This window comes from Telopea speciosissima, chromosome 8 (genome assembly GCF_018873765.1).
Source record: "Telopea speciosissima isolate NSW1024214 ecotype Mountain lineage chromosome 8, Tspe_v1, whole genome shotgun sequence".
Lineage (NCBI taxonomy): Eukaryota > Viridiplantae > Streptophyta > Magnoliopsida > Proteales > Proteaceae > Telopea > Telopea speciosissima.
The window spans coordinates 56,152,678-56,172,095 of NC_057923.1; the positions used below are offsets into that span (position 1 = coordinate 56,152,678).

Consider the following 19,418-nt stretch of genomic DNA (forward strand, 5'->3'; position numbering starts at 1 on the left):
TCGATATAGCACCAATTGACTCAAAATTTCAGAACAAGGTTGCTAACCAGTAGGGCTCTTGAAGTTGAATCCAACCAACAAACCCCACAACCAGCAGCCAAGATTTAATTAAAATTTCTCTGAAATCTATCCTGGTGGTAAACAGAACTCAGGTTTGTTCAAAGACCTGGTTGATGGTTCCTATCACAGTGGTTGTGTTCCTGTTCCAAACTCTCACTATTAAAATCACCTTTTACTTTATGAACACCCTTTGAAATTTCTAGGAGAACAATATGAATTGATGGGCATAGTTGTCACAGCGTCTAGGCGACCCTAGGTGTTGGAGAGGGGCCGAAATCAAAGCGGCACCAATTAGGCGACCAAGGCGCCTGGACGCCTAGGCGACCAAGGCGCCTGGACGCCTAGGCGACGCCTTGACAACACTTTAATCCAAGTATGGTGGGCTGCAAGTACCACTGGAAATAGGATACTACGGAAAAAACTCAATGGAACTCAAAGGGATAGGAAAGAATAGTAGGGACTAGGGAGAAAGACAGATAAGAAGGTAAGCAAACAGAAGAAATAAAGAAAAGATCTGATCTGGAAACTTGAGGAATCAGAAGAAGAAATGCAGTCCAGGAAGGGAGGAAAGAAACGCCAGTCGACCTGGTTCAAGTTTGTGCAGCCAACAACAGACTCGAGTTAATTCATTTTAAATCTATTCAACTAACTCCATCATATGTGCTTACATTACATATGAATAAAAGAAACCAAACTCAATATGGAAACCTACTCAACTAGGAAATAACTCAAATAAGGAAACTACCTAATAACTCCTACGTAATCTACCACCATAATAAAATAAGATAAAAGATGGCTCCTATGTAATCTACCAGCTCCCTTTTGACCAAAAATCCAGATGAGCCGGTTGCGTTTCGGCTTGGCGGCTTGGGTCTCCAAAGTGGGTCGTTCTGGTCCAACCATGCCAATGCAACTGCATCAAGTCCCTCGTATACGCAACATGTTTTCTGAGTTGATAGATTTCTGCTTTCTGGGTCTCTCTTGTTCTGCAATTATTATTCTTCGTTTCGAAGTTTTATAGTAAGAAAACTTTAGCTTTCCGGTTCCAGCACCTGAGGCTCTACGAACCATGCCTAGGCTCCCCTTCAATAGAAACCAATATTGGAGCTGAATCCCTTATATTTGTTTTCATCCCAAGTTAGATACAAAGAATTTATATAGGTGATAGTTTGATTCTTTCATTGCACATTTATTGGCCATAGAAGTGCTTTACTGTTGAAGGTGATCCCTCCTTTGTTGGCACCTCAACTTTGGTAGCAATTCCAAAGTCAAAGGTGTGGAAATATTCCGTCTCCAATATGGAATTGAAACTGTGGTCTTTGAGATTCTAGAAGGTCATAAATATATGAGATGTCATGAAATGTTTTAAAAGTTTAACCTCTTAAAGGTCAACCTGGAAAAGTGGGGAGGGCATAATTTATAAAGTGTTCCTTTAGTAACATTGATGTAGATCGAAATATGAAGAAAAAGAGGCCAAAAAACTGTTCACTTTACTATGTCACAGCCCCTTATTTTGCCTTGGTGTGAATGCTACTAGAAGATCTTTTGGGGCTCAAGACCAGATCATGTGAAGACTTTATTAGAAGCTCAATTTTGTTTGTGTGTGGGGGAATTAGGAGTTTAGTTTAGTTTCTATTTTTAGAATTATTCTCTTGGATATTTTGTGGTTGTCTATTAAGCAACCTTAGCTCTTTAGTTTCTAATTCCAGATTTAGAAAGTAGGCTTAGCTTTTATTTAGAAGTTTCTATTTTTAGTTTGTTTCCTTTCTTTCAAGTTTCTAATTTTCTCGTACTTGTAAGGCAAGCATAGCTGCCCATAAATATGTAATGCCCTTAGAGGTCCCCTACCAACGAATTAATGAAGTTGCTTAGATTGCTTTATTGCAAGTTTTGATTATCCTATTGTGAGGATGAAGGGCTGGAAGGGCTGAGAGAGCCCAATCTCCTTAACCCCCTTTTTATATTCTTCTCCTATCTTCTTCCCTTGCCCTATTCTATTCCCTTTTGTTGCTGCTGCTGCCTGTGACTGCTACCAGTGCTGGAGATCACATATTCACATTGAAGATTAGATTCAATCCACCAAATTGAGATATTAACTGCTGCTGTTGTTCAACATAAAGGAGGCCACAAGCATCCCTGCGATTCCAGTTTCTGCTCAGGCTTGCTGCAAGTTTCAGACTTGAATAACTCCACCATCAAGCACTGGAACCAGAAGATATTTGGAGGGCTGAATCACACAACCAAGGGCTATACTCGACCCCTGGTTTGGTGTCCTAACACTCATTGGTTTGGGAGATCTGCTTTAACCTTTTAATTTTGACTTCAGTTCATATCTCAGCAACAAGCCATCACAACAGGCTGAGATTTGGAGCACAAGACCTACTCAGTCCCTCGATCCAAGTTTGACACCAAACTGCTGGCTGGGTTACCTAGTATTTGTTACCTTCTATTTTGGTGTTTACCTTCAAATTCTGATTTGCTTCAATTATTAATGATCTGCTGCAACTATTAATGATCCTACTGTAGGGTGGTTCTTAGTTGAACCCCTTCTACATTAAACATACAGGTGTACTTCATGTTAGTTTTCAAACCCCTACGGTAGTCAAAAATTAAAAGGAAAATCTATTGGAATACTCTTATCCTTTAATTTCCTTTTCTTCATTAATTTTTGTTTCCTTTTAAAGAATTTTATGTTTGCAATAGTGTCATCTAGTTGGACCTGTGAAGCAACACTCGCCTTCACAGTACGCTATTTTGACTCTGGTGGATAGGTAATCTGGCTTAACTGAGCCAATGGATAGACAGGATGCCCTTGATTATCCACAAATGTGATCTCACCTCAACTATGTGGGCCATGTATTGTCTTTTTCCCTTGGTTTGTTACCATTATATCGTTTTGTCCAAAGACTTTTCAATATATCTTTTTGGAGTTTTATACTGACCTATGGAAAAATGGGTTTTAGCAAGCTTTGCACATGGGAGATGGGTGATGTGGATATGTTAATTTGAATGCCAACTTAGCAAACAATTGGTAGTATTAGCAAGGTTCGAAATTTCCGTTTTTTAGGCCATTCACGTCCTGCTGGAACCAGTTTTTTTGGGGCAAAATTTGGTATTATTATCTAAATTTTGAACATTGCACCTTATATGTTAACATTCATTTCATTTTGGTTTCTTGTGAAACTGAAATATTTCGACAATTTCGGCAAATTTTTGCCGATATTTTAAAAATTGGTTATTCGGGTCATCATGGAAGTGTTATTTAAATGGGCTGTTAAGGAAAAGTGTGAGATTGGTATCAAGTGGAATGTCTTGCTTGACACCTTAGTGTTTTTTTTAAGCGATACCTTAGTGTTTGATAACTCTATTTATAGGTATTAGGTAATAAAATATAGGAGACAGAGGGCGGATTAAATGTAACTAATCACTATATTAATGGTTGAAATTCTACAATATGGAGCCATTTCTATTTTTTAATATCATTATGAATTAGTGTTTATTCTGTGTAGAGATATTTGGATTAGCCAACCCATTTGTAGATGTTTGCTTACATTTTGTAAAACAATATAATAGATTGATGACTTATTTCCAGTTTTATGTTGAATTAACTTTTACTGTTATTCAATACAGCTATGCAGCATCAATAGGAGCCAAACTTTTTGTTACATCCGCCAAATTGGGTTCGGGCATTGATGAAGTTTTCCTTGATATTGCAACTCGTATGTTATAAACCACTTAGTTTTTATCTTCAAGTTATGTTCTCCCAGATTAGCTATAATTGTGTTTTATTTTAAGGTAGTTTTCTCTCCAAGGAAGCAGCAAAAACAGGCTCTTCAAATTTTATTGATTTTCCTTCTCATATTTTAGAGGAAATTAGAAGAGATAGCTTGGGAATCTCAAGGTTTAGATTTTGTAATGAATGTTGTGGGTTGGTTGGTCCTGTTGATGGCATTGCCGAAGATGGGTTCCAACCATCCCTTTTTGTATTTTTATTTCCTCTGGGTATGCCCAGTTGTACTCCTGTAATTTTTCTTTCCTTTTAATACAATTCTTTCTGATCCTTAGCAAAAAAGAAGGTAGTCTTCGGTTGTCTGATTACAAAAACCTGTAAACTAAATTATGACCTTTTTACCCTCCTATTATCAAAGGAAATGGCTACTGTAGAAAACATTTCCTTGCACTTGTTCTTTGTATGTCTGCAATGTGCATATTCTGTCTTGGTACCTGTGTGGGACTTCTCCATACATATCTACATAGATGTGCTGATTTTAATGACTTTCTCCTGTAGGAGTGCTCCAGAAAAAGAGAAGCAGCGTCGAAGGCTTCTCATCAATTCCGCAGAGGAAAGGGATGGTAATTGTAGATGACGAGCCTGAGAAAGAACCACAGAAATGCTGTTCATAGTTCTGTCTACAGAGGCTACTTCTGATTGGAAGGTCTTAAAGGTATCACAAGCTACCCTAGTCTTGGGATAATCAAAGTTACTTTTGAATTGTTGACACACTGAAGAGTTTAATCTGCCAAATACCCCTTTTAATTTATAACATAAGCACCATGCTTGAAACCATCAATTTGCTTGCTATAGCAAATTCTGAACTTGGTCCAAAACCATGGTTGGTCTTGGCAGACTGGATCAACAGAAAGATGGCGTGCGGGCCTTGATGGAACATGGAGGTGAAAAATAACAAATTTTATCAAAAGCTTGTGTTTGTGTGTGTGAGGGAGAGAGTATTTCTTTGGTCTGTCCCTCTGATCCTGTCAGACCCAGATTTAACCGAGGTTTGACATGGATCATTTGCCCGAGGTCTGGATCCAGACAATTAAATTTTTGTCCAATTAAAATTGATTGAGGTCTAGTTATGGCAATTAACTAAGGCTTTGAAAGTCAGGCAAAGGAAGGAAATTATCGAGCCCAAAAATCCATATGAATGTTTTATTCCTTTGGAAATAATGTTTACCCAAGATTCTGTTAACTGGAGAGGCGATACTTCCTCGAGTGATCAATGAGAGATGAGATTATCCAACTGCAGATAATCCATTACCTGATTCCATCTACCTACAATCAATCTCCAATGCTATACAAGTAGTAGTTCTGATATTTGAATTATTCATTTGCGATCTACCTTTTCTATCTTCTATGGTTGTAGGCTTTGGAGTATTCTGTAATTGGGTACTCCTTAGTTGGAACCAAATGATTTAGCCTTGGACATAAAGTGCATAATTTACTTATGCCATGATGTAGGACTAGAATCAAACAAACCTCAATCATCTATTAAGGAGCCAACGGGTATTTAAACAATAAATTAAGTAATTTTCTAGTAATGCTCATGAGTCATTAGTTCAGAATAGACTAGCAAGGAAAACCGTTGTCTTCCTGAAATAAACAATGTCTAAAAGAGCTGCAATTCTATAATAAATTGATAGACTTAATGATGATTCTAACGTCTCTAGTACTTAAAATTAAATTACTTTGAATCAACTGAGTGGAACATGTAGGCTGCTTGCAGAATCCTGTAATTGAGGAAACAAGAAATCTTGGAATTTTAGGGTTTACGAACTAATTCTTAAACTTTAGGGTTTACAACATAACACATAACCTTTTTGATTAATAATGTTTGTTTGTCCAATCACCTAACGGATTAACGAAGGAACTTCTACAAATCTATTGTACTGTGTAACGGAGAATCAGCAAGACATTTTCAACTTATAATCCTGGTAGAGCTTAACCAATTGGAAAGATCCTTTAGATTTGGAATTTCCACTGATAGCAGAATTCTAGTCTCAAAATGTCATGCGAGTCTAATATGTTATGATATGGTTTTGGAGCTCTGTAAATCAGACCTGTGTGCCAGCAGATCAGAATAGAATAAAATAACAGTTCAAATCTCTGATCTTATAATTGTAAATGAAAACCATAAAATCCTTTCTCCAATCTGATATTAAGGAAAAAACTGATGCAGGAGCACTTCTTTGGACCAGGCTGAACCCAATCAAAAACCCAGACTGAGAACCAGGTCCAGATTGGTTGGGTCTAGTAGGATAAATTGGATATTTATTTTCTTTATTAGGATGATATGTAGTCTTTTATTTATTTTATTTAGTTGGAGATAGCTATGTAGGGAGGTAGTAGTTTTCTAGTTGATTTTTTGTTTTTTTGGTGAATAAATAATTCAGTACCAAAAGGGAGGGTAGGAAAAAGGGGGGGGGGAATACAGAGGGATAAGAGGGGGGGGGGGGGAGCTATACAAAACAAGGCCCTAGGAGGGGCCCGTAGAAAGAAGAAGAGAAATAGATAAACCCTAGGTAACAACAATATGCCTGTTCCTTGGGGAGTCAACAATAGAACGATAAGGTAACAAGTGTCACTTAGGGCTAACATAAAAAAAAGATGGCATTCCAAATAATGTCAAGAGAGCGGGAATTGGAAATCCATCTTTGAAGATTGCGCTCCATCCAAATGTGAGAAATAGTAGCACCTCACACAAGCTTGCCGACCACATCACAGTTAATATTACCGGAGAACGTCATATCCATCCAAAGCGACTCCCTATTGAAGGGGAGGAATCTACTATGGCGGGGCCAGAAGGAGGATAAGACATTTTCCAAACTGCATAGGCAAAAGGGCAAGAGAAAAAGAGATGGTCAATGTCCTCAGCGCCATTCTGACAAAGGGTTCATGAAGGGGAAACAGAAAGGTGGCGGTGAAGAAGGAAATCTTGGGTGGGAAGGCTTTGGATAAAGACTACAGTGAAACTGTGACGAGGGATGTGACCTTTAAACCACACCAAATTGTGCCAAGGTACAAGGGAGCCACTATGTCTAACAAAGTTCCAAGCTGATCTAGAGCTGAAAAGGCCATTAGGGGATGGAAGCCAAAGGAATAGTGTTGGAAGAATCGTGGGTTAGAAAGAGAGAATGAGAGAATGGAATAATAATGTTATATTTCATTGATAGGTAAGCCCCTCTGTTTATAATAGAGGGAAAAGTTACAAAGGAATGAACTAGGCGATGTGGGACTAAACCCACATAGCCAACTGTAGACATAATTACCCCTAACTAACTGTCTTTATAAGAGCAGTGGCTTAAACCTAATAACATAGGAATTAAACTACCCCAAAAGGACCAGAATACCCCCACGGTATTTTGGATTACATATTCCAACACTCCCCCTCAATCTGGATTATACAAATAAGAGAAGAAGGAAAATCCAGCTTGAACTAAATAAAAAAAAAGAACTTCATAATAATGCTAACACTCCCCCTCAAGTTGGCGCATACAAGGTACTACTGCCCAACTTGAACAAAATGGGAAGAAACTAAGTTGCAGCAGAATCCAGCTTGACAGATGAATGCAGCTCCCAAATAAACCTTCAAGAACTTGAAAAATAGATCTTCAAAACCTGGGCAGACTTGATCAGCAAACTTTCACCAATCTTCAACAGCTGTCCAGTGATGGATCTCTGACTGATAATCTTGAAGATAAGCAACTAGGGCAGCAAGCAGTGGAAACAAATAAATCAGGCAACATAAATGATCAACTCAACTGTAGAACCTTATATAGGCAGGCAATAACCAAACATCTTCAATACTTTAATACTTCATTCTCCCCTTTACGGCGAACTCAACCCAATAACAAAGGAGATACTCAATGGCAATGGTGGAAACTCTGATCTTCTATGTTTTGCACCAAGTGTTCCTGCAAGTTCTGCTTCTACAATGTCTGCAGGTGTACTGTACATAATCCCCCCCCCCTACGTGTAGTAGTACACTTGGACATAACAGAGATGATGTAAGTGATAGGGCAAAAGCATAATATTCCAGAATTTTCCAAAACAGGTGCTAAGGGTAATGGAAAAGGAAGAAATGGCATATTAGAGAATACCATTAGCGTCCAAAGTGGTTATGGGTATATGCCAAAGGTATGTTTTGGGAGGTGGTGAAGTGAAAAGAGCAGTGGGATAATGAATTGCGGAGTAAAACAATGCAACATATAAATTTTCAACCATCTTCAAACGATCAAACAAACACTTTTGATGGAAACTCTTGCAGGGGAGAAACTCCTAACTCCAATATTCAAATCTGATAAGTATACAGATCTGATTTGAAGTAAGAAAAAGCTCCAATCTTTAAGGCTTGATCAATCTTCAAACAAGGAAGAACAAGTGTGCAAAAACTCCAATGTATAAACTCCCACATACGAAATAGGACTGACAAAGATATCTGGATAGCAATTGATGTAAGAAGCTTCAACAAAAAACCTGGATCAGATCTGAATTAGTTAACAATGCTAGGATCAAGCTCCAAAGTAAGCCGGATATGAACCATAAAAGCTTCACATAAATGAATAGGTTCGTAGTTGCAACCAATAACCTTGGAACACACTGTTGTAATCCCAAATAAACTGATCTCCAGGGTAGCAGATTCGAGTCTTCAATACTGAAAGAAATTCGATCTCCACTAGTAGGATACTCAGTCTCAATAATAGGGCAGCAGTAGTCCACATAAAGGTAGCAGTAACATGTCAACCAGTCATGCTTACAGAAGCTAATCAATAGAACCAGCAAGGTATGTAGTAAAGCTCAATAAAACCAGCAAATTTAAGATAAATAATCTGACAGACCCATAGGTAGTTGAAGTAGCCAGCCACATAGGAACCAATAAAAAATAGGTTGATAATTGAAGAAATCGAGCCATAAGTGCGAACCTGAATTTTTTTTTTCAAAAAAAAACTCCAAGAATGATGCTGAAATTTGGGTTGAATACTCCTCTGATATGTATAAGACTCTCCTCAAAAAATTAGCTTGATAGGACAACCCTAACCCTAAAATCGATTTTTGTCAGGGTTTTGGAAAACCCTGAAATTGAGATCGATTAGGGGAAGGGGACTTCAAAAATCTGTTGATGCTTGTCAAAGTGTGATGATTTCTTGGCATAAATGCTGTCCACAGCTGCTGGAATGGATCTCCAATACGAACACCCAATCTCTTGTAGGATTTGAGACTTGATCTTCAAGTGGGAGAAACACCAAAAAGTGCAGAAAAAATAGGGCAGCAGCTATCTTAGGTAAAATACTTCTTTAAGCCATGAATAATTGAAGTAGATTGCCTCTCTTGATGGTAAAAACACCTCCAAAAACTCCAGAAGCAGCAGGTAACCCTAACCCAAAAAATCGATTAATGTCAGGGTTTTGGAAAACCCTGAAAAATAGAGATCGATTGGGCAAGGGTCTTCTAGAAAACTTGGATAGGTGCAAGATTGAGGTCGAGTGGTCCTAGTAATGGAAGTAATCAGCCCTCCAAAAATCAGCAAAAGCTGAAACCTGTAACCCTAATTTCGATTGGAGTCAGGGTATTGTCAGGGTTTTTAGCAGGTAACCAAATTAGCAGGTTAAGAAAGTTTTCGCTGTAGAAACAAATCCAGCCATCAGAAAGGATCCAAACTTAGGTCGAGTAGGGTTTGTAGTAGTAGGGAATCGCCCTCAAAAAATCAGTTGCATCTGAAAAGGGAAACCCTAAAATCGATTGGAGTCAGGGTTTTGAAAAACCCTGACAAGTTGAGATCGATTAGGGTAGGGGCTGGAAAGGTTAATGAATGATGGAGAAAAAGAAAAAAGGGAAGGATGACAATGTAATAGGGTAGAAAGGGGCTGGAAAAGGGTGCATAGGAGTCTCCAACAATGGAGGATCAGCCATATTTAGTGATAGAAATCAGATCTCCGAAAAATTATGGAAAGCTCCAATATCGCAGGTATGGTTCCAGCAGATTTCGAACAGAATTTTTAATAAAAAAACGTAGTATGGGAGGAGGGCAGCAACTAAATCATTGGATGCTTTGATTACCTCATTAGTGCTGCCCCCTTACAAGGATGAAAAGAAGAAAAAAAATAGGAGGATAAGCCGAGAGAGAAAGAAAGGTGGGAGAAGGTGATTGAAGAGAAGGTTTTTTTTTTTTTTTTTTCTTTTTCTAACCTAGATCAGACCTGCTCTGATGCCATGTTGGAAGAATCGTGGGTTAGAAAGAGAGAATGAGAGAATGGAATAATAATGTTATATTTCATTGATAGGTAAGCCCGGGGAAAGTTACAAAGGACTAAACTAGGCGATGTGGGACTAAACCCACATAGCCAATTGTAGACATAATTACCCCTAACTAACTGTCTCTATAAGAGTGGTGGCTTAAACCTAATAACATAGGAATTAAACTACCCCTAAAGGACCAGAATACCCTCACGGGTGAGGGTATTCTGGATTACATATTCCAACAATTAGGTCAGAGGTGGAGGGATGGGGGGGGAAGAGAGGGGGACCAAGAACCATGGGAGATTATTGAACAAACCTTGGCTGATTTTGGAATACCCGAGGAGTAGACAGAACGAGCACCAACAACTGGAAGGAGAACTCCTAGGGGTTGCCAGTGGTTAAGCTAGAGGGAGGTAGAATTCCCATCAACAATCTTGGAAATGGTAGCTCGAAGGGCAAGGGGCGAAGAAGGAGGATTTTGCGCTAGACCCAAGAAGAATCAACAGGAATCAAAGCTGTCCAAATTGACTCAGATTTAAGAAGGTACGAATAGACCCAATTGACCTAGTCGTGCTTGGTAGAGATTTTCCAGAGTAACTTGAGAATACCAGTGATATTAGAATCACAGATTCTACGGATGCCAAGACCGCCCTCTTTTTTGGGGAGAAAGATGGATTTCCAACTGAGGGGGTGAAACAATTTGGAACATTCTTTGCCTTTCCAGAGTAAGGCGTAGAAAAGAGATTTCATTACCTTGATGGTAGACTTTGAAAGCCCATAAATGCCGCACCAATAAATGTAGAAGGATTGGAGGACTGATTTGATTAGCTCCACCCTCCCTGCATAGGAAAGGAGCTTTCCTTTCCAGAGTTGAAGCCTTTTGCAGATTAGGTCAAGCATGGGGGTATAGTGGTGACCAGTCAGCCTAGCGGGAATAAGAGGAAGGCCGAGGTACTTGACAGGGAGGGAACCAAGGGAGAACCCCGTGAGGCTAACGTGGGAAGCCTTTTCAGCTTCAGAAACACCCGAAAGAAAGATGTGGGATTTCAAAAGGTAGTGCTATTGTATAAAAAGTCGGGGACAAGTAATAGAAATTAAGTGAATACAGGCTTTTTGAGAAATGAGAACATTGAACAACTACTTGTTTTGTTATGATTCACCAGGAACAGCAAAAACCATATTGCATTCTCTAATCTTATATGGAGATAATAGACGTACACCCATATACATATAAGACATACATGGGGAAGGAGGAACCATGCTTGGTTATCTCTTCTGAGTCATATTACAAGCATAGTTCGAGAACTCGTTTCGTTTCGGTATTTCGGGCTGACCGAAATATCCGAAATATTCGAAATTTCGGATATTTCGGTCGAAATATTGTATTTTTTCTGGTATGTTTCGATAGGCCATTTCGGTGGGTTTTAGGCCAAGTTAAGGCCTGAAACTTCATGGAAACCTTATTTTAGGCTATATAAACACATTTAAATGTTCAAATTGCAAAAATAGTCACCCAAAATGGTGTTTTGGATGTGCACCATTGATTGGCAACGTACGGTCGAACCCTAATATATAACTTAGTTAATTACACATTTACACATACACATTATACATTAAACAAGTAAATTGACTTGGAACTAAGTTGGAAACATAATGACTCATAAGTTAAGTCATAAATCATAATATTAAGTATATAAGATATCAAGTCAATAACCAGTTAACAAATAACAACTTAAGAGTTAAGATTTAAGAAGATGATATCAAACATTCCAAATCACAAAATCCCCAATTGTCCTACAAGGCTACAAATCAAGTAGTCAACTAGTCATCATTCATCTCCAATGTTTACAAATTTGCTAATAATAACTACTCCGCCGTCCAGGATCAACCCCACTCATGGTCTGCTGGAGCCGACGTGTATTGCTCTCCGACTATAGGACAAATGCATGTCACGTCATAGTCTGGGAGAAGAAGCGAGTGTAGTCATCCACAGTGGCCATGTAAACTGCATCATCAACATGCTGAAGGTAACCTATCCTAGGATATAGGTCACCAAACTATGAAGAAGTACTACCCACTGATCCACTATGATATGAGTCATATGACGGCTCTGGGAGCATGTATGGGTTGTACGGCTGCGGCTGGTGGGTTAGGTAGCCAGGGTAAGAAAAGAAATTCGAAAACCAAGCAAAAGTGCAAAACCAAAGCTGTTTCTCAGTCTCGGTCGAAATTTCGACCGAGACTGACGAAACATGTTCTTTATATAGAGCAATTTCTTGAGAAATTCGAAATCTCGCGATATTTTGAAAAAATCTTGAGATATCTCGAAATTTCGATCGAATTTTTGTATTTTTTTTATTCGAGGTGGCATTTCGTTTCGAGGAGGTCGAAATATCCGAAATTTGATCGAGATTTCGCAAGATTTTGAACTGTGATTACAAGTTTGAATTTCTTTATCAAAAATTTCCCAAGACAATGCGCTACATTCCATTGGCCCATAAGATTTCCATTAGAACTTTCCAAGGGAAAGCAACAGGATGCTTTTCACCAATCCCATTCTCTCCAAACCTGATGAAACGCACATGGGGCTCCCCAAATTTGCAAGTTAGCCAGGGTGGTATTAGTGGGACAAGACAGAGTGGTGAGTGCCTGGGCTCTTCAAATTCCATACAGGGCCCTTACCTGATAAGGGTAATGTCAAATCCTAACCATGGTAAAACAGCTAGGTGAGGGACCAGTTAAACCCATCCCATTGCCATCCCTATTGGCGTCCCCTAGAGTGGGTGCGAAATTAAACATGGTCAATGCTGTTTGAGAAATCATGGCCTGTCTAACATTGGGGAGGTATCAAACTGGGGGAGGGTTGAGTTTGGTATGAGCTTATGCTAGCCCAATCAGGGGGACTCAGGAATTGTGATTTATATACATCTCCTATGGTCCGCAGGGGTGTCTTATCCCCTCCTTTCCCTTACCAATTACAATCTTTGAATACAATTTTTGAATTATCCTGAAAAAAGATTGAGTGTATGAAAGATTCTTGGAGGAGCCATGGTCACACCTCATGTCATTAGACTTGCAAATTATGACATCTTGGTTCCCAGCTAAATTGCTTGTTCCAGTTGAATCTGAGAAGTGTTAATGGCCTCTGATTTGCAAAATGACAACTGTTTTGACTTGGGATAGTTTTAGGAGCAGCTTTCCTTTGTGACACGCAGACCTCTGTTGATGGGCTTGCAGCTAGTTGTACTTCTATAGTTTCTGGGTAGTTATTGAGACCTATTGCGCCCTTTTGAGGGCTTTCTCTATTCTACTTTTATACCTGGACTCTTCACTATACCCTATTGCAAGGGAAGTGCAGGAAAGACTCACAATTGCACTAGGGTTGGGACTCCCAGTCATGCTAGAGCCTCTCTGAAGAATCCTAGTCCTAATAAAATTGTGAAATCATAACCAAGTAGGACTCAAACTGAGAAATTTAAGTCAAAGTGGGGTGACTAGGGAATCTTTATATCTGGGTGATTTTCCAATTTCATTATGCCCAATAATAATAATAATAACAATATTAATGGCTTGTCTTATCCCTATCATGCATGCAATTATGAACATTTTTTTTTGTTTAGATGTCAAGCTCTGTCGCTGTAGACCGATACGTATCGAGTGGCATACCTTCCCTTTCATGTCATTTTTCTGTTGTATCACCATATCTCATTTTCTTTGTTAGAGAATATACCACTTTTTTCATAGTTTTCAAGGTAGTGGAGGGGTGCCTAAGCGCTTAGGTGACAAGGTGCCGCGTAGTTGCTGCCTAGGCGCCCAAGTGTTATTTGTTATTTCCCCTCTTTTCTAACATTATTTTGTACATTACAATGTATACCTTATATCATAAAAAATCAACATTAAACCACATCAAGCTATCAAAAGTCAACATTATCACATCAAGTCATAAAAAATCCACATTAAGTCACATTAAGTCATCAAAAATCAATATTAAGCCACATCAAGTCATCAAAAATCAACATAGAACTAAAAGATAGCTGAACTGAAGAAGCAAGCTATTGGAAGTTTGAAACAATCAAAACATACAGTTGGTTTATACTGTTCTTGGAATTGGTCATTGTCATGGTATACCTAGTCTCACATTTGGTTTATATTGTTTTTAGATAATATGATATTATCTATAAGTAATTAAACTGCTCTTGATTTAGAGAAATGTTCTTGTTCTCTTAGAAGTTTGACTGGTCAAATGATTTTATTTGTACGTGAGACTTTTTGTATTAGGTAGACCACAAAACCAGCTTTCCAACAAATCGAAGATTGTTAAATCTGATTTATATTAATGGAGTAATGTTCCGGTCAAACCTTATTTGGTGTAAGTGAATGCTGTCAAAATCGCTTTGAATGAAACTATTTTTTTAGATATCAAAACAAATGAAGATTTTACCGCATTTTTGGTTTTTAGCAATGTATTATCCAGTGTTTTAAGTATCTTAACGTATTTGCTGATACTAACCAATACGTATCTTAGTTTTAGGTACTGATACAATACAAAACCGATTTTCGATACCTAAAATAAGTATCAACTGTACAGGGTCGATACATGACCTGATATGGTTGATACTTATAGATACACTTGATACATCTCTTATAAACTATATAACTCGATCGATGACCCAAACACTTGCCAAGAGCTCCAATAAGGCATTGTAATCAATTTTGTTTTGGCAAAATCAACTTGATTCCTTGTAAGTGGTAATTAAACAACTTACAATCAAGGATAAACCATATTTGCGCAAGAACAATTTTCTATCAAAACTTGTACTTTTCTTGCTCAAATATTGATTTTTAGTATTTTTTGCAATGGATCACTAGGTTAGTGAAAACCAACCTGAATGCTTGCATCAAACTAGGGTTTTTTTTTTTTGTTTTGTTTTGTTTTGTTGAAATGAGGTGTGTATCTAAACCCTAAACCATCCCCAAACTGAAAATGGCTTTTTTTTTGCCGTATTAGTACAACTAAGAAACTTCATCCTTTATACATAATCAATTGAATCCACTTGTCTCGTCGTTCTTTGTTGTCCTCTTTATACATGATATATTTTACGTATTACTTATTTGTAGTGTTTTATGCTTCAAAACTATATTTCGCATCTATCCTAAACATTTCCATGCGTATCTTTAGTGTATCTTGCGTCTCTCCAATACGATACGTCTCTTAAAATCACATTTCCTATACAGTACCTGATACCGATACTTTAAACCTTGGTTTTACCATATTAAGATTTATGGAATTTTTAGATTTGATAAAAATCCCAGCATTAGAAAGTTGAAAATTTCACCTACCGCCGAAAATCCAGTTTTTGTTCATGAACTGGGGGGTTATTTTTTATCCTTTTGGAATTTGATTTTTTAACTATTTTTATTGGATTTAAATAGGTGGGTATTTGCATATTTATGAATAATATCTTAAGTAAATGTAAATAAGGGCCAAGGAGTCAAGGTTCGAAAACTTGGGTCTCGGAGCCATCTTGGCCCAGCCAAAAACCGAGTCGAGTCGAGATCTTGCCGAGATCTCGGCGAGTTTTTGCAATTTTTTTTTTTTCAACTCGAAACCCCATCTCGGTGGGTTTTAGACCTATTTTGGGTCTGAAAGTTGGTATTTAGCCTATTTTAGGCCATTTAAACACAATGATATAATCAGATTTTGCAAAAACAAAGTCCAAATAGGACTTTTATATCAGACCCTAAGTTGGTAGGCGACGACGTACTAAAATACCATACTCTATACATTAATTACATAATTTAGTAATAGAAAGCTAGCAAAACATTCAATTAATAATAAAACAACTTAATAAGCATTACAAATGTTAAAGTGATACATCAAATTGCTTAAGTTTAACAATGTTACAAGTTACAACTATCATCACATAAAATGAGATTGAATCACATATTCATTCCCCACTTGTCCCATATAGTCTTCCCATGACATGTTGTTGCTCCACTATTGCATATAGTTCTCCACAGCATTCATATAAGAGTTGTCATCCACATATAGCAAGGTCCTTATCCTAGGGTATAGCTGTTGCCATGTGGCGTGAGACGGTTGCCATGAAGTGTGAGATCCACTGCTTCTGCTAATGTCATATTGAGGCATGTATGGGACTGGGAATGTGGGCCCAATACCAGACCCAGTGCTTTGATTGTCATTCTCATGTGTTGACTGGCCAAACTGACCATAGGCACTATATTCAGAACCGGTGCTCTCCTGGCCATAATCATAGTGATGATGAGGCTGAGATGAATGCCACGACTGATGCTCACTACCAGTATCCATACTCATGCTTCCAAAACTTGCTAGCGTGGTGTTCATACTCGTGTCATCATGCTGAGGTTGGTTGTGTTTGCGACCCGTCCTTCTCTTGTACGTTTTACTGTGACCACCAAGGTCTTGATCTTGTGTGGCATGTGTAAACTGAGACTCACCTGTGCAACGCACAGGGTCCACCTGCGTTCCCACTTCATGCTGGTATTGCTCGCGCATCCCCTCATGACGATCATCATAATAACCACCACTCTGCATGCCACCACCACCACCACTGCCACCAGCATCACCACCAGCAGGGTCATCACCATCACCATCATCATCATTATCATCAGGAGCAGTTCCTGTTGCAGCCTCAAAAGGTCTCGGTGACTCTGAATGTGCACGCCCCTCTTGCGACATATAGTCTTCAACATCTGTACCGGTTACGGACGCAATGGTGGAGTCTGGCCTACCTCCAGGCTCATCCATATCTGGTGCACCACAATCCCTCACCCACTGGAATAGGGGATCCTTATCATCATCAGAGTCCTCCTGGAATATGTTGGCTAGTTCGATGGGATCTTTGTCATTGGTCTCAAATTCTTCACGTATGTGCCTCATCCTTAGTCTCATATTATAATGCACATACACCAGCTGCTCCAGTCGTTGACTACCCAATCTGTTCCGCCTCTTTGAGTGTATCAATGCTAATGTACTCCAGTTGCGCTCATACCCAGAGGATGAACAAGTTTGTGAGAGCACTTTCACTACTAACTTCCTCAGGTTGGGTGAACTTGTACCATAAAGCACCCACCAGTCAGCTGCTTATAAACATAGAATATTAAGAATATTTGCATTCTAAAGGGATAAAATTATAATTCATAAATCTAATGTCATGCCACCTACCAGGGTCTGACTTTTGTCTACCCTCCACTGCAGCTTTTCGACTGAAACTTGCTGAGGCCTCTTTGAAGAATTTGATATATTTTCATTTTAAATTTCAAACATTGTTAGAGGCATTAGTATTTGCTATTTAGTAATTACATTCCTTTACTTACGACCAAAGTTCCAAAGTCCCGTACTCTCACCTCGTCATTGCAGTCAGCTTGTGTCTTGGCATTGGGCTCCAACTTCTCAATAACAGTTTGAATTGCCACTAACAAATCTGTGTCTAGCCCAAGATCATGCGAGTACTGGTACTTTGGATTCAAATAGTATGCTAGTAAAGGGGAAATCACAAATATAATTTGTTAGTGACTTAATACTTTTGAGTTTTGAATATGTAAATGTAAAAACTCATACAAAGTGTAAAGTATGTTGAAGTGTTGAACTCACCAGCTTTATGCAATGGATGACTCAAGTGCTTCTCGCACCGCTCATCAATGATGTTAATATATGACCGAGCACTTCGGGGTATTGCAGCTCAGACCATTTCCTTCATCTTCTTCAGGGCAGCATATATGTGGGGCAAGGTAGGCTTCTTCTCCGTGTCAACCATCCTTAGTACTACCACCACTGGCTCTAATATGGCAACAACTTTATACAAGTCCTTCCAAAATTGATCACTTGCAATGGTTTGTTGTGCTGCCTTCCCTTCTTCTGACCTAAAACCTTGCCAACCAAACCACTGTTCACTTGCAAACATAGACCTCAGACCTATCACCTTGATCTGAAAGCTCTTCAATGCAATGTAATTGATGGCAAATCGAGTGACACCAGGCCTCACTAAATCCCCCTTGCATTTTTCCCTCATCACGGCTAAAGCATAACCACGGTTATACACAAAGTTGGTCACTTGCCTTGCCCTATTGACCACACCAGCCACCAAAGCTTTTTTCCCCATGTCTTTCAGCATTAAATCAATGGAATGTGCTGTACATGGAGTCCAAAAGAGGCGGATCCTCTTACTCTTCTTGTTCATCAACTTCTCTCCAGCCTTCTTAAAATTAGAACCGTTATCCGTCACAATTTGGATAACGTTCTTTGCTCCTATATCTTCCTCCACCACTTGCTTCAGTAGCTTATATAAGTATGATGCATCCTTTACATGCTTTGATGCATCGACAGACTTCAAGAATACAGTCTTCCCATTACAACTCATCATGAAATTTATAATGGACTGTCTAGTAGGTCCAGTCCAACCATCAGCCATAAGAGTAACCCCATATGTGTCCCACCTTGGCTTCGGACCCTCTATGTACTCTTTCAGCTCCTCTACCTCTTGAGGCAAATATACATTATATAACTCATATGGTGAAGGCCCCTTCCATCTTGGGCCAACCCTCCCTGCAGCGTCAAGGAATGCATTATAGTATGTTCCTTGTGCTACATTAGCTGGAATGCCATTGTATAGCATGAACTTGCTGAAGGCTTTCCGTGCTTCCTCTTGTTTACCACCAAACACTTGCAGGATGGTTGGCTAGTAGGCATCTTATTGCCTAAAGGTAGATGGATCCTGCTAAAAAATGGGATATGGGGAACGTGCTCGTGGTCGGGCTTGGGGCCGTGGGATATCTCTTGTGCCAGTGCTTCTCCTCCTCTCAGCTTCTTGCACTGGTGCAGCTGAGCCAAATCCACCAGCTCCTCTTGCTTGCTCATATGCTCTCATATTCTCAAAATGAAAACTTTGTTTACTCTCTGCCAAAGTCTGCTAGTAAATCCTCCATTCAGCCTCTGATTCGAACTCACTAGGTATAGGCCTATATTCAGTATAATCTCCTCCACGGATCTCTAGACCAAGCCTCTCTAGAACTGCCTCATCAAAAGCTATTTGTTGTCTTTCCCTCTCAACTTTCTTTGTTCGTACTCCTCTAAAGTTTTGTGCCATAGCCAGTTTCATTTGGCTTGGAACATTTCGGCATGAGGCAACATCCTTGCCTGTACCAGACAAATGTTGCTTTAACCTAGTTGCTCCTCCAGAATTTAGAATCTTTCCACAGTAGTTACACTTTGACTTCTTTTTGTCCTCGGACATCAGGACTCCATGTAGCCATGCTATATCCCCCATTGTGTAAGAAATATCTTATTTTTTACATTGTT

General features: G+C 39.0%; 1 protein-coding gene across 2 annotated transcripts in view; it reads left to right on the forward strand.

The window, feature by feature from the left end:
• LOC122638259 (ras-related protein Rab-21-like) overlaps positions 1 to 19,418 on the forward strand; it is a 46,553-nt gene that overhangs the window by 16,555 nt on the left and 10,580 nt on the right. For both annotated transcript variants that reach the window (XM_043831134.1, XM_043831133.1), the window contains exons 5-6: positions 3,691 to 3,779; positions 4,349 to 4,505. In XM_043831134.1, coding sequence (XP_043687069.1) covers positions 3,691 to 3,779; positions 4,349 to 4,464 — 205 coding nt within the window. In that variant the 3' untranslated portion in view covers positions 4,465 to 4,505. The remainder of the gene's footprint in view (positions 1 to 3,690; positions 3,780 to 4,348; positions 4,506 to 19,418) is intronic.